This window comes from Sciurus carolinensis, chromosome 12 (assembly GCF_902686445.1).
Source record: "Sciurus carolinensis chromosome 12, mSciCar1.2, whole genome shotgun sequence".
NCBI classification, from domain to species: Eukaryota; Metazoa; Chordata; class Mammalia; order Rodentia; family Sciuridae; genus Sciurus; species Sciurus carolinensis.
The window spans coordinates 2,149,389-2,162,469 of NC_062224.1; the positions used below are offsets into that span (position 1 = coordinate 2,149,389).

The 13,081-nt window shown below is 59.1% G+C and overlaps 1 protein-coding gene across 3 annotated transcripts in view; it reads right to left on the reverse strand.

Annotated features, from left to right (window-relative positions):
• The window catches only part of Pcnx2 (pecanex 2), a 181,434-nt gene that overhangs the window by 111,769 nt on the left and 56,584 nt on the right, over positions 1-13,081 (reverse strand). For all 3 annotated transcript variants that reach the window (XR_007104322.1, XM_047520586.1, XM_047520585.1), the window contains exons 13-15: positions 9,979-10,150; positions 3,549-3,659; positions 2,639-2,730 (exon numbers count right to left, since the gene is read on the reverse strand). Coding sequence is in view for 2 of the 3 variants with exons in the window: in XM_047520586.1 (XP_047376542.1) it covers positions 2,639-2,730; positions 3,549-3,659; positions 9,979-10,150 (375 nt within the window). In the remaining variant the exon portion in view is untranslated. The remainder of the gene's footprint in view (positions 1-2,638; positions 2,731-3,548; positions 3,660-9,978; positions 10,151-13,081) is intronic.

Genomic DNA, 13,081 nt, shown 5'->3' on the forward strand with positions numbered 1-13,081 from the left:
GAGAAGCCTGAGACACCCGCTCAGCACGAGTCAAAGACAAGGACCAGCAGAGGTGACCTAACAGAGGTGACCGTGGTCAGGGAGGAGTGGCTCGGGTCTGAGTGACATGCAGCACCTGGTGGTGTTCACAGCACTGCGGGGCCTCAGCCAGGGGCCACAGAGACGCCGCAGGAGGATCCTCTCCCGAGAGCTCGGCGTTCCTCAGAGAGGATGCAGCGGCAGAGGCGTGCTGGACAGCGCCGCTTCAAGCACCGAGGAAGCTACCAGAGGCTGGCCACGCCACCAGCAGTCTGGACCCTTGAGCCCACTGCGTGCAGGGAGGCTGCCTGCCAAGGGACATGTGGACACTGGGGCTGCTCTGCCTGGTGGCTGCGATGGAGCACAAGGGACCCTGCGCCGTCCGGCAATCTCACTGTGCTCTTGAAGTCAGTGAGTCCCACCAGGTCGTCATGATCCCTCGACAGACAGATCCAAATGTCCTCTGGTTCCAAAGACATTCCAAGGACAGAAGCCAGATCACTGGTGGCCAGAGGTCAGAAGGGACCATGTACCGGGGTGTGAAGGGCTTTCTTGGGTTGGAGGAGCTGTCAGATTCTTTACAAGATGACACATATCAATCAAACTTACCAAACTGGACATTATTAGAGCTGAATTTTAAACATGACCTTAAAAATTAATGAACGGCTGGACTGGGGAGTAGCTCAGAGGTGGAACGCTTGCCTAGCACGCATGAGACCCTGGGTTTCATTCCCAGCACCACAAACCAACAAACACTGGGACAACAACAGGCCATGTGCTGAGTCTCTTGCAAGGAACTCCTGCAATTCAAAGCAGCTGTAGGCAGTGATCTTACCGAGAGGCAGAAGAACACTGTTCTTGGAAGTACAGGCCATGCTCGGAATACCACCAGTCCTTCCCCTGAAAGAGATGCCTGGGGCCCTGGGTCTGTAAAAGGGGTCTACACCACAGGCCCCCGGGGACACGTGAGCTGCTCGTGACAGAGGGGGCACACTGCCCCTCCCGCAGGAAGGAAAGGCCCACGTGGAGGGGTGGGAGCAGCGAGGGAGGGATCGCCTGCTGGTTTCCACAGAGGGACTGAGCTGCGCAACCCTGGAGACAGAGGCGTGGACTCCCTTCTCTTCCACACAGGGAGGGAACGATCATGGTTCTGCCACCACATTGATGAGCTTTGTAGGATTTTAAACAAATCTCTCCATGAAGTTGGTTGAAATGTCCGTGCACAGTTAGCAACACTCTGGGACACAGGTCACTTATTTACTCTTTTGCATTTAATTTTTATTTCATCAGCGGGACACCTATGGTTCCAAACAGTGGCTGCAGGATCTTCAGGTCCAGAACGTGGGTCACCTCAGCTGACTTTCATCCTGTGGAGGGTCCTGTGGGCACTGTGCGCTGCATCCCACAGACTGACATCAGCCGCGGGCGCCGACACCACGCCTGCTGCAACCCGCCAACAGCTTCTCACCTATACTTCCCTGTTTCCAAAAGCGTGCTGCTTCGCTACCCCTGACTTCTTCCACTCCGTTGTCACTTGTTGACTTTCTGACATGGAGGATGGATTGAGACCTCTCCCACCACAGCCCCACCCCCACTCCTCCAGCACAGGTAGAGCTTGAGGCTCTTCAGATCCTCAGAGATGCACGGGCACAATCCCCACCAGGTCCCACACGCATGTGGACACGATCCACGGCCAGGCCACACGTGGAAACGATCCACAACCAGGCCACACGTGGACACGATCCACGGCCAGGCCACACATGGACATGGACATGATCCACGGCCAGGCCACACACGGACACGATCCACAACCAGGCCACAAAAGGACATGATCCACAGCCAGGCCACAAAAGGACATGATCCACAAATGGGTCACTCATGGACATGGACACGATCCACAGCCAGGCCACACACGGACATGATCCACTGCCAGGCCACACATATGGACATGATCCACTGCCAGGCCACACATGGACATGATCCACTGCCAGGCCACACATGGACACGATCCACAGCCAGGCCACACACATGGACATGATCCACCCTCAGGCCACACATGGACATGATCCACTGCCAGGCCACACATGGACACGATCCACGGCCAGGCCACACACACGGACACGATCCACTGCCAGGTCATGCGTGCATGTGGACCTAACCCACGGCCGTGCCACACATGGACAACAGCTGCATTTCGGCAATGACACAACCTGTTCTTCTGGTTAGTGTTTATCTTGTTTTCCATCACCTGGGGCTTGCCTGGCTGCCCGCCCAGGCTGTCCTGCTCTGGTGTCCACCTAGCTTCACACAGCTGTCCCTCCACCTCCTGTGAGGGGAGTGGCATTTCAGAAGGAAGTGGAGGTCAGCCCCTGGGCTGTGCTGACCACAGGTCACAATGCCCCGTCACTGGCTGACTGGCAGAGACGTCTGCAGGCCGGCCTGCCCGACAGGATCGCTAGCTGCCTCCTGACACCTCAGAGGCCTCGCCCCGCTGGCCTGGCACCCCTCAGATCTCACACCCCGTTTCTTTTGTAATTGGAGAAAAGTTTTGTTGACTTAAAATACATGGTTGAGTGGAGGGAGAGGGACAAGGCCCCAGGTCCCGGGGACACATACGCACCTTCACAGCACTGAAGCAGAAGACGTACAGCAGGGCGGCCACAGAGACGCTTCGGCCCACGCTGTAAATGGCTGACGCTATCCCAGAAACGGCTGGAACACAAGCACCAACGGTCGCTGCCAGAGGCCAGGCCAGCAGCTGGCAGCTGGGGTGCAGGAAGCTGGGTGCAGCCCTCAGACACAAGCCACGGGCCCAGGGGCAGGAGGGACCCAGGCCCCTGGGAACGCAGGGGCAGCCACCAGCACAGGAGGCCTCGACCCGAACTGAGCACCCGAGGGCAGCGCCAGGGAGCCTGTGCGCTGCTCCTGGGGCTTACGGGGCAGGCAGGACCATGAGGCGATTCCTGCAGAAGACAGCGGGGCCTGGGGGTGGACAAGCAGGCTCCGGGCATGTGCGGTGGGAGGCGTGTGAGCTTCAAGCCGTCCCTGTCAGGGTTCACCTCATCCTGCCTGTGGCCTGTGGTCAGCCCATGATGCCCCCTTGACCAGGTGGAGGCTCAGGAGCTCAGGAGGGAAGTGTCGGGCTCCTCCCCGAGTCTGAGGCCGAGACCAGGTGAGGGACACAGGTGGCTGTCTCGAGGCACATGGCACACGCGTGACATCCCACCCACGGGCTCACTCACGCTCCAGCTCTCGCAGGCATGCGCTCACACACGCACATGGACCTCTTCTGAGGAAGGCTCGAGGCCCAGGCTGATCCACCCGCGGGTGTCCCGGCCTCCCTGCTTCTCCTCTTGTCCTTTCTCAACCAAGCTGCACGGTCACTTCCAATGGGCCCAAGGTGTCTGAGGGGTGCTGACAGGGAACCTGGAGCTCGGGACAAAGCGCACCTTCGGCCTGGCTCTGTCCTCCACCCACACCGTGCCCTGTGTGACCTTTAGACCCTCCTGGAGGAGCAGAAAGGGACCTACCAGAACCCCCGAAGAACAGCATGTCGATTTGTTCCAGGAGAAAAGTGCAGAAGGTGTCGATCTGCGGGAAGAGCCCGAGGAGGGAGATGGCAGGGAAGCAGTACAAAAACACTGGAACAAACACACGGGAGGCCATGAGCCCAGCACAGCCACGGTCGCCGGCCGCCCTCCCCGGCCAGCCCCTCCGCCCGGCAATGCAGAGGCGATTCTGGATTCTCACACAGCCTCCAGAGGCTGATGGACGGTGCCCTGGAAGTGACCGGACGGCCCCGAGGAAAGGCAAGCCCCCAGGCTTGCCGGGCCCCACGACGGGAAGGCCGAGAGCAGGCCTCAGCTTGGGAGAACAGAGGTGGACGCAGGGCGGGGAGCGCTGTCTGGACCTGCAGAAACGAGAGGCGGTGGCCATGGGGATTGCTCCCCTATGAAGCCAGGGTCCCTGTGTGGGACCCTGCGGCTGAGACCGGCCACCCCAGGAACACCCTGGTGCTGCTGGCACAGGCTCTGGGTGGCAGGTCCACTGGGCAGCTCAGTGAGGAAGACCATGCCTGCGCCTGCCATCCCCCCACCATGCCTACGTGAGACGGCAGTCAGCCCACGCCATAGGTGGGGTAGGTCTCAGGCACGACCTGCTCGCGGGGGGAGGGCAGAGGTAGGGCCGCTTCTGCAGCCACTCGGTGCCACGCTCCGTGAGCGGGGCTCCCTGCAGCACAAAACCCAAGGTGGGCTCAGTGGACCTGCCCTCCCTGACGCGGGCCACTGGAGAGGACAGGGAGGTCCGGCACGAGAGCCTCCGTAGAACTTGGAGGACTCGTGTGGACACTAAGCTGTGCACTTCCAGTACCGAAGCCACAGGGAACAGGAGTGGGGAGGAGGCAGGGTTTCCGCCGTTTCTGAAGAACAGCAAGCTCAGGCCAGTATGGGCTGGACCTGTCCAGTGAGCACCCAGGGCTGTGGGCTGGGAGAACTGGAGTAATGCACGCGGCTTTGACAACAGGGCCTCTGCTTGCGTGGGGCCTCTTGGTTCATGGTGATCTTGTCTTATGGCTTCTGCGGCAAGCCTTTAACTGTGCTGCAAGACCCTGGTGCACCTCCCACGGTTTGGGTCTGGCACACCCACAGGGGCCCCGTGCTGGAGGCCTGGTGCTCAGTGTGGACTATCAGGAGGTGGTGGAACTTTAGGAGGTGGCCCAGTGGCAGGCTCTGGGTCACTGCGGCTGACCCTGAGGGAACAGTGGTCTTCTCCTCCTTCTTTTCAGGCCATGAGCTGGGCAGTTCTGCTCCAGCCCCAAAGCAGTGAGGCCGACCAGTCGTGGGGGACAATGCCTATGTGAACCAAGGCACGGGGGTGCGCTCGGTGAGCCACCGCCTTAGGCAGGTGCCGCAGTGTGGGGAGGCAGGCCAGCCGCCCCCACAGCAGCCCACTCCCCGTGGAAGCCAAAGGAAGCACACCCTGGTCTGCCGACATCCCTCTACAGGCTCAGTGTCCTTGCAGTCTCCACGAGTGAGTTCAGAGACATGGGAAGGACGGTCCCCAGACGAGCAGGTGCTTGGCTACAGAAGGCGGATCCTCCAGCGTCCACGTCTTCAGCCACACAACCTCGGCCAGCCGAGCAGCCCTTTTCTTCAGGTCCAGGCTAAGGCCCCTGAAGGAGGATCTGGAGCTGGGCCATGCCCCCCTTCCAGCGCGGGCAGAGGGGAGAGCGCCACTCCCCTTGCAGAGGGCCGAGGGGGCGCAAGCCACCCTGGAGTGGAGCAGGGACCCAGAGACGTCCGGGGCCGGGTGGGAGTGAAGCCAGCAAGGCGCTCAGCTGGACCTGGGCAGGGAGGAGCAGTCCATGGGACAGATGCCAGTGGACTGGGGCAGAACCAGTGACGAGCACAAGCCAGCACGGCCTGGGGAAAGCAGGTGAGAGGCCGCGGCTGGAGGTGCCGAGCAGGTGCAGCCCGGGATGACCAAGGGGTCACGGGCAGGGCGGCAGGAGCCAGGGAGGCCAGCACAGACACCCTCCAGAACGGCCCGCGGAGGAGTCCGCGTGTCCCCTGCCGGGATACTGGTTCCACCAGTGTGGCCTTGGGGAAACGGCATTAGGAACTGCTGAGATGACTTTGTCCTTCCCTCCAGAAGTGAAAGAAATAAAAGTCTTGGTGGTTGTGTGTAACTTTCCTGCAAAGATTCTGTTAGCACGCCCCTGAACGGGTCTAGAAATTTCTCACTTCTGTACTCCTTATTATCCCTAGTAATTACCATAATGCGGGGGCTTCCAGTTCAGTTCCATTTCTTTCCAAGCAAAATTCATAAACAAAATCACCGCAGCCTGAGCGTATTGCTTCTGGTGAACAAGAACACTGGGGATCGCTGTGGCGGAGGGAAACGCGCTCCGTGGTAGTGCCGCCACGGAGCCCCTGTGTGAAGTGGCCGTCCACCTGCACTGCTGAGCGGCCTGCAGACCTTCTTGGCAGCAAGGCAGGCCCGGCTCTGTGCTCGGGAAGCCCTTCCCGCACGCTGCGTAGAGGCTGCGTTGTGGTGGGCAGGGCTTACTGTCCCGAGGGCCGAGGGCGCCGGGAGAAGAGCCACCCCAGGAGTGGCCCTGGCTACCAGCGAAGGCCTCCTCTGGCCTGAGTGCCCGTGCCAGGCCCTTCTTGCTTGCCCACCCTACTGAAGGGCACCTCTATCCCCTGCCATCCTACAGGTCTGTCCTGCACGAGCTGCAGTCCACCTGCCATCTGCCCAGGTCAGTTCTCGCAGCTGCCACGGAGAACACAACCCCTACCTGTGACCCGCGGCCTCTCCACAGCTGAAGGTGAAGGGTGACCCCCCGGGTCCCGGGCCTGGCCCTGCCCCAGCAGCGCCTTTTGCAACAGGATGCTGAGAACCGAGCCTCGGCTTCTCCTCCGTGGGATGATGGCAAAGCCAGGCTCGCGCACAGGCTGCGGCTGCAGTTGCCCAGTGGAAAGTAACGGAAACGGCAGCCCCAGGCCCCGGTCTCCAACCGGGCACAGGAAACGAGTGCCGAGAAGGCCTTCCACCTCGTTCCCGGAAACGGGAGGGAGCACTCCCCTTACAACACAGGACACGGCAGGCCGACGTTGCGGACTGGACGCAGACACAGCACAGGAGAAGAGCTCGTGGGGACAGAGTCCTGGGCGCGACTGTGTCCTCGCTCTCCCTCGCTGCCCTCCTGCACCCTCCGGCATTCTCTCCTTGCGTTGAGGTCCTCCCGCGCATTCCACATGACCAGCGTGGTACCTATCCTGGTGGCCTTGTTCCTGCCACCGGCTGGCGGGAAACCCTTCTACGTGGGGAGGCAGCACAGAAAGTTCTGAGGCTGCAGGTGCTGAGCAGACCCAGGAGAGTAGAGGGTGCCGGACTGTCACCAGTAAGGCCAGCCTAGGGGACACCTCACATCCCGGGCGCCACCCAGTGAACCCACTGCAGCTGACATGGTGTGGGAGGCACAGGGCACCTTCCTGGGCTGGGTCACGCGTCCGGGTTCTGGCTTCTCTGCTGACCTTGGTCTCCAGGGCTCCTTGTCAAGCTTTGAACGTGCCCACTCCACTTGTGTGGCCACCCCAACCCCGGGTCCTGCGACCGGACAACTGGAAATGGGGCCTCTGCAGATGCTTAAGTGAGGATGGTGGGTCAAGCCCACCTGGGCCCGTGCCCAGCATGACTGGGCTCCTAACAAGGAGGGTGGACTTGAACTCAGCTGGACAGACACAGAGCGGAGACGTGAGGACGGGAGAAGACACCATCTCCTCCCCAGAGAGGGGCCTCAGGGGAAACCGCCCCTTGACCTTGGGCTTCCAGGTTCCAGAACTGCCCTGAGCCACAGGTCCCTGGCGCTTCCTCGCAGCAGCCTCGGGAAAGTAGCGCCCTCCCCCCTCCCCACGTTGGGTTTCTCCGGATTCCTCCCCCTCCCCTCTCTGGTCCCTGCGTGTGATAATGGCGGCAGCTATGTGCTCTTTAAATCCCCTGACAGCTGAGAGTAAAGTTTCCACAAGTAGAAATGACCTTGAATTGCCCTTGTCCCCCACAGTCAGGGAGGCGTGCCACCCTCTGCCCCTGCCCTCTCATCTTTCTCAGCCTCACCGGCTCCTCTGCTCCGAACCAATGAGCATGATTAGCGTGTTCCAGCACGGGGACTGGAAGGTTCTATTATTCTGTTTATCTCGACCACTGGGGTCGCTTAGGCATCTTGCCGGATTACCTATCATCATTTTACCTGTCACCGGTGACAAGCAGACAAAAAATACGAGAAAAAGGGAATTCCACTGAAAACACTGAGAAGGCCATGTCCCCTGCCCCCTGACTCTCCGGGGAATTGACACCAGGAGATAAACCGAGAACGCACACAACTAGCCCGCTGCACAGCCGGGCGCTGCTGCCCGAGGACCCTAGGCTGTACCGAGCGCCCATCTCCTGCTAGGCCCTGTGAAAGGTCCCGTGAAAATCCGCCATGGGCAGCTCTGCATTGCTGCAGCAGGACGGCGGGAGCCCGTGCTGAGGAGCGACTGGCCGCTGCAGAGTGTGCAGCCTGACCTCCCGAGTCTTTCCTCAGGTCCTCGGCCATGCGCTTGCTCAGGGCGCCGGCTCTGGGGCCGAGCGGACGGCAGCCCCCCTCCAGGTGTGGACAGGAAGTGCCAGGTAATTCCTCAGTCTTCAGCACACCTCCGTGCCTGTCGGTCCCCTCCCACAGGGTTCACTGGTCCCCGTGAACGTGACACCATGCTGGGTGCCGAGCCATCATGGTGTGAAGGCCCGAGGGGTCTCCACCTCACCGATGCCGAAAAGACCAGCTGGCGGGGGACAGACGCGGACACGTGACCAGTGCAAGCCAGTTACCACAAAGGGGCGACGCTGACAGGGGCGGGTTGCTGGAGGAAGGAGGATGGGAGCAGCTGAGGGACGAGCCACCCTCCCAGCATGGCGAAGGGCCCTGCAGACGGCAGAGAACTCGGGAGCCAGAGGAGCCTGCGGAGGGGCCACAAATCTGGGCCACCGAGAGAGCTGGAGCTCTGTCAGCACTGGCCATGCCTGAGGTCAGGGAGACCACGGCCCCCAGGGTCACCTCGCTGTGGGTGCAGCGAGGGAAAGGTCACATTTGGGCAGAGACATCTCCCAACTCCTCGCGGCCTCCCTCCCTCCCTCTAATCCCCAGGTCCTTGAGTGTCCTTGAGCTACAGAGGCCCGTGCTGCTGTCTGCAAACAACAGAAAGCACACAAAGAAGACTAAGTCAGGAAAGGACAGGGCTCCAAAGTCCGTGCAGTCAGGACGGGATCGCTGTCTGCTCAAGCCTGACCAGCCCGTCGCAGCCCACCTCGGGAGAAGAGGGCGAGCCCGGCGAGAAGGCTAGGAAGACGGGGAGCCTTTCCTGGGTGTGCGTGCGCGCACACGTGCATGGGGGGACTTCAAACAACACAAAACGAAAGGCAAGATCCATCGGGCTAGAAGCAAATGCTCTGGCAGGCGGTGCCCCTGGGCCCGGGGGCTCGGCCCCCGTTCCCTCAGGCTCTGCCTCCTGACCTTGCGCAGAAGTTCTCTGACACGAGCTTCATTGAAGAGCTGCTCAGCTCCCATGACGGGGAGAGGCCTGGGAGGCTGAGGGGTCACTCCCAGTACAGCAGGAGGGGTGGCAGCTGGGAAGGAGCGGAGGCTGGCCTGCCCACGGGGAGCTGGCGGCCCATCGGGAACCCGCGAGCTCCAGTGCCCGGGAAGGGTCGCCGCCCACCCGGGCTTGGCGGCCTCCTCAGGAGTGAGAACTCTAGGCTGCTGTCCTTGGAGCTGCCCCCTCGGTTCAGCTGGCCGGCGTGCTCACCGCCAGCCGCCAGGTAAGAGGACCCTTGCCGCCAAGGGCAGGGACTCCCAGCACCCGTGCAGCGGAGGCCTGGGGCCGCGCTCAGCACCACCAGGTTCTTCCGGCCGAACCACAGCAGCAGTCGCTGCTCGGTGCCGAGCGCCGATCCCAAGGTTTAAGAACGTGGCCTCACTTAAAACACAGTGACCGCTGAGGAGGGTACTACTTTCTGTCCAGCAATATAGAGAATGTTGGCCCAGGTCACTCACTTGGTGACAGTGTGACTCCAGAGTTGGGCTGTTCAGGAAGCGGGTGGCGCACTAAGGGGCAGCACTTTACAGCAGAGACTGCCTAGCCTTCAACGCAAGCAAGGAGCAGAGTGGAAGCCAGGGCAGCAGAGCACCCAGGCTCAGCTATCGTGGGGCTGCAACTTCCTGGCCAAAGATATCAAATAATCCCAGAAAGCTCCCCCACAGGACGCACGGGGGCCCGCCTCCCGAGACTGCGGATGTGCAAGCCAACAGGGAATGTAGGTAGCTTCACGCTATGCTCAGCGGGGAGGTGCTCCAGGAAGGGAGCCGGAGGTAAGGCGAGGCTGAGCCCAGCCGCCCTCCCTGGGGCCCAGGCCACTCACCTATTAGGTGGTCCCTGGCGGACTGCAGGAAGTCTGCGGAGAAGAGCTGCAGGCCGTACACAGTGTGGCTGGGAGGGCGCCTAGCCTTGGCCCCTGCATCGAGAAGCAAGATAAGGCCGCACAGCACACAGAAATAGATCGGCCTGCTGTAGGTTATGATCTGGTTGTGTCCCTAGAAAACAAACACAGTTCCTGAGCTGTGTCTTTTATTTTGATTAAATGACAAAAATCTCACAGTTGATACTCGAAACCACGATACAACATATACCACAGGGCACATCCTCCCCACCATGATCCATGCACACGGAAAACTGGGAAAAGAAAAAGCAAAGGCTGGGGCTTCCTCTACCAAATCAGAATGAGACTATCAAAAAGAACGCTGTGCCTCCCAATTCCAAAAAGATCTACCCCGAAGTTTAATTACCAGTGCTGGGGAAATCCTAGATTGGATTTGAGGCTTTCTCCAATAGCGAGAGTTCCATTCGTTTTGTTCATTTCAAGTGCAAAACTCTTTTAAACCTGAACTTGCTCTACATAGTCTAACTTGAATTCCAATATTAATAAGAAAGAGAATAAGTTGCAGGCTTCAATTTCCTAGAGTCTTGGAAAGCAAGACAATTCAGGTGCAAAGGCAGACCTGCAGAGGTTGTACCAGGCATCCTAGGGGAGTGTAGCAGAATATTCCGATTTTTAAAGGAAATTTGCCATTTTGACTACATAATTTATACAGCACTTTCCTCCGAGGGGAACCACTTAGCAGACCTCATCTCAGTTCCAAAACATAATTGTGAGGAGACATAGAAACATTCTTTGTTCTTCTCCTCAAATTGTTAGAAAAATTAAGGGAAAGATGTAGTATCCACTTTCCAGGATAAGAGCCAGCAAATAATTTCCACCTCACGAATCAATGTACCATTTATGAGATCCAAAAAGCCAACAGACATAATCAGGGGAAGAGCGTCTCTTATAAGCTAGGGACTGCCCCAGGGGAAGAGTGGAGACTAGGCACGAGTCTGCAGCCTCTGCCTCCAACACCTCGTATTTAGAGGTGCAGTCTAACTTTCCACGGTTCTAAAATAGAAGTGGTCCTACCCCAAGACCGTCTTACTGAAGGAAGACAAGGGATTTCCCCGGGGGCTGGCTGTGTTTGGTCCTGCAACTGGCTCAGTCTTGGGAAAGTACTAGCACTTTGGGGGAATTTTCTTTTGAGTCCAATGAGGCCACAGATTAATGACTATGGAAATACTTTCTTTGCAGGAAAAAAAAGAAAACCAAAGTCTAAGCCAAGACTAAATCACTCGGCATAGAGAAGAGCAGAGTGAATTATCTGGAGCAAACAGCTACACCGTGTACGAACACGATTCCCCAAACGGGCGAGGCTGAATCTTCCTCTTATTCAAAGGGAGGAACTGAAAGTCTTCGGCCCTGAACAGTTCAGGATGTCATCGTCCATCTTCCCAGTCAAGCTTCATCAGCCATGGGAACAGCTCTTCCCACTGGTTATGTGGGACACGCCTGTGCCCTCTAGGGAGCACGCCCTCCTGCTCCAGAGGCACCCCGTCTGCAGCCTAAGGCCTGGGCCAGACCAGCACAGGCGTCCTCCGCCTTGATGCCCAAGAACGCTCACTGATGAAAAGTCCCCGCTCCACGGCTCCCAAGTCCACATATGGCTCCATCATCAAGACCCTCAGGATTGATTTTTAAAAAGATTTTTTAATAAGAAATTCCCCTCATTCTACCACGTGAAGTCTGATCACAGTCTGTTAGAATCCATTTCCCTCCGTTATCCCACATCTGCTTTTACCCTTAGAACACTGCCTGGATCGCCTTGCGGGGCTGCCCCGAGCCCACCCAGGCCAGCTCGATGCCACAGAGGCGGCAGGGCAGCAGGCGAGGAACCCGCCTGGGTAGCCAAGGACAACCCAGTGCAAGGGTCCTCTCGGGAGGAGCGGGGGAGGTCAGAAGCTTCCGATGTGAAGAAACAAGAAGGGGGTTTATCCCCAGGAAGAGAGGCTGAGAGGATCCTAGAGGGCCCGGGGGCTGGGTGCAGCCAGCCTCAGAGGGGACCGAGGGGCACCCCAGCTCCGGCTCACGCCAGCCCAGGCTCACTCCCCGGGCAGGGGAGAGCTGCCTCCGACCATGGAGCCCAGCGTGTTCCCGGCTCAGCCAGTCTCAGGTCCTGCCGCAGAAACTCCCGGGCAGCCACCGTGACCTGGTTCTCTTTCCCACAACTCAGGCCCTCACTGCTCTACCTGCTTCTGATGTATTCATGTGAGCAGTTCTCAGGTCACCGAGACGCACACCTTGTCGCCCCCATTCTGACAAGGTAAACTGAGGCAGGGACTGCGGCTGTCTTCCGCTTTAATACCTTGCTCAGGAATTGCCACCGGCACTCTTGGATGAAGACATGTCAATCACTTTAACAGCAAGAATTGGCTGAGTTTATTAACAAACGTCTCCCACAGACACACTCGGCCTAGTGGTTTGAAAAGCACTCCGGGCCTTTGACACAGCCTGGGAGTGGGATCAGGCAAGGCTGGAGCCGGCAGCAGGTTCTCTCTGGACGTCTCCTGTCTCCAGTTTCCTTATCTATAAATTGCAGATGAATCTGCCTTCTAAACACCTGCACGGCCCAGGCAGACTGCAGGATGAAATAGTTCACAGCTCCCTATTTCCTGTCCCCATTACAACTGCTGGACAAACGCCAACTCAAACCGGGGCTACTCTTCTTAGAAATCTGAAGTGGATTCATTGCTGCTGCAGACGCGGGCACGTCTGATTGTGCCTTACTAAGAGAGAAGAACAGCCATTCCTTCCCGGCTCCCTAGGACCTGCCGGCGCAGACGACAGAATGGCAGCTCGTCCTGTTCCTCCGGTCACTGGACAGTGGGACTCCAACTCGGCACAGCACACGGGGTCTCCAGAAGGGCACTGTGGGAGTGGGGTGCCCTTGCCATCCCAGCCCCAGCACGCTCTGCCTCACTCTGAGAGTTCACCTGGGAAGGAATGTTTAACAGGCCGCCCAGAAAGCCAGCGGCCTTGAGGTGCAGGCACGGAAAGGGAAAGAGCCGGACGTGCCATGGGTGGGCTCGGCGAGAACCCT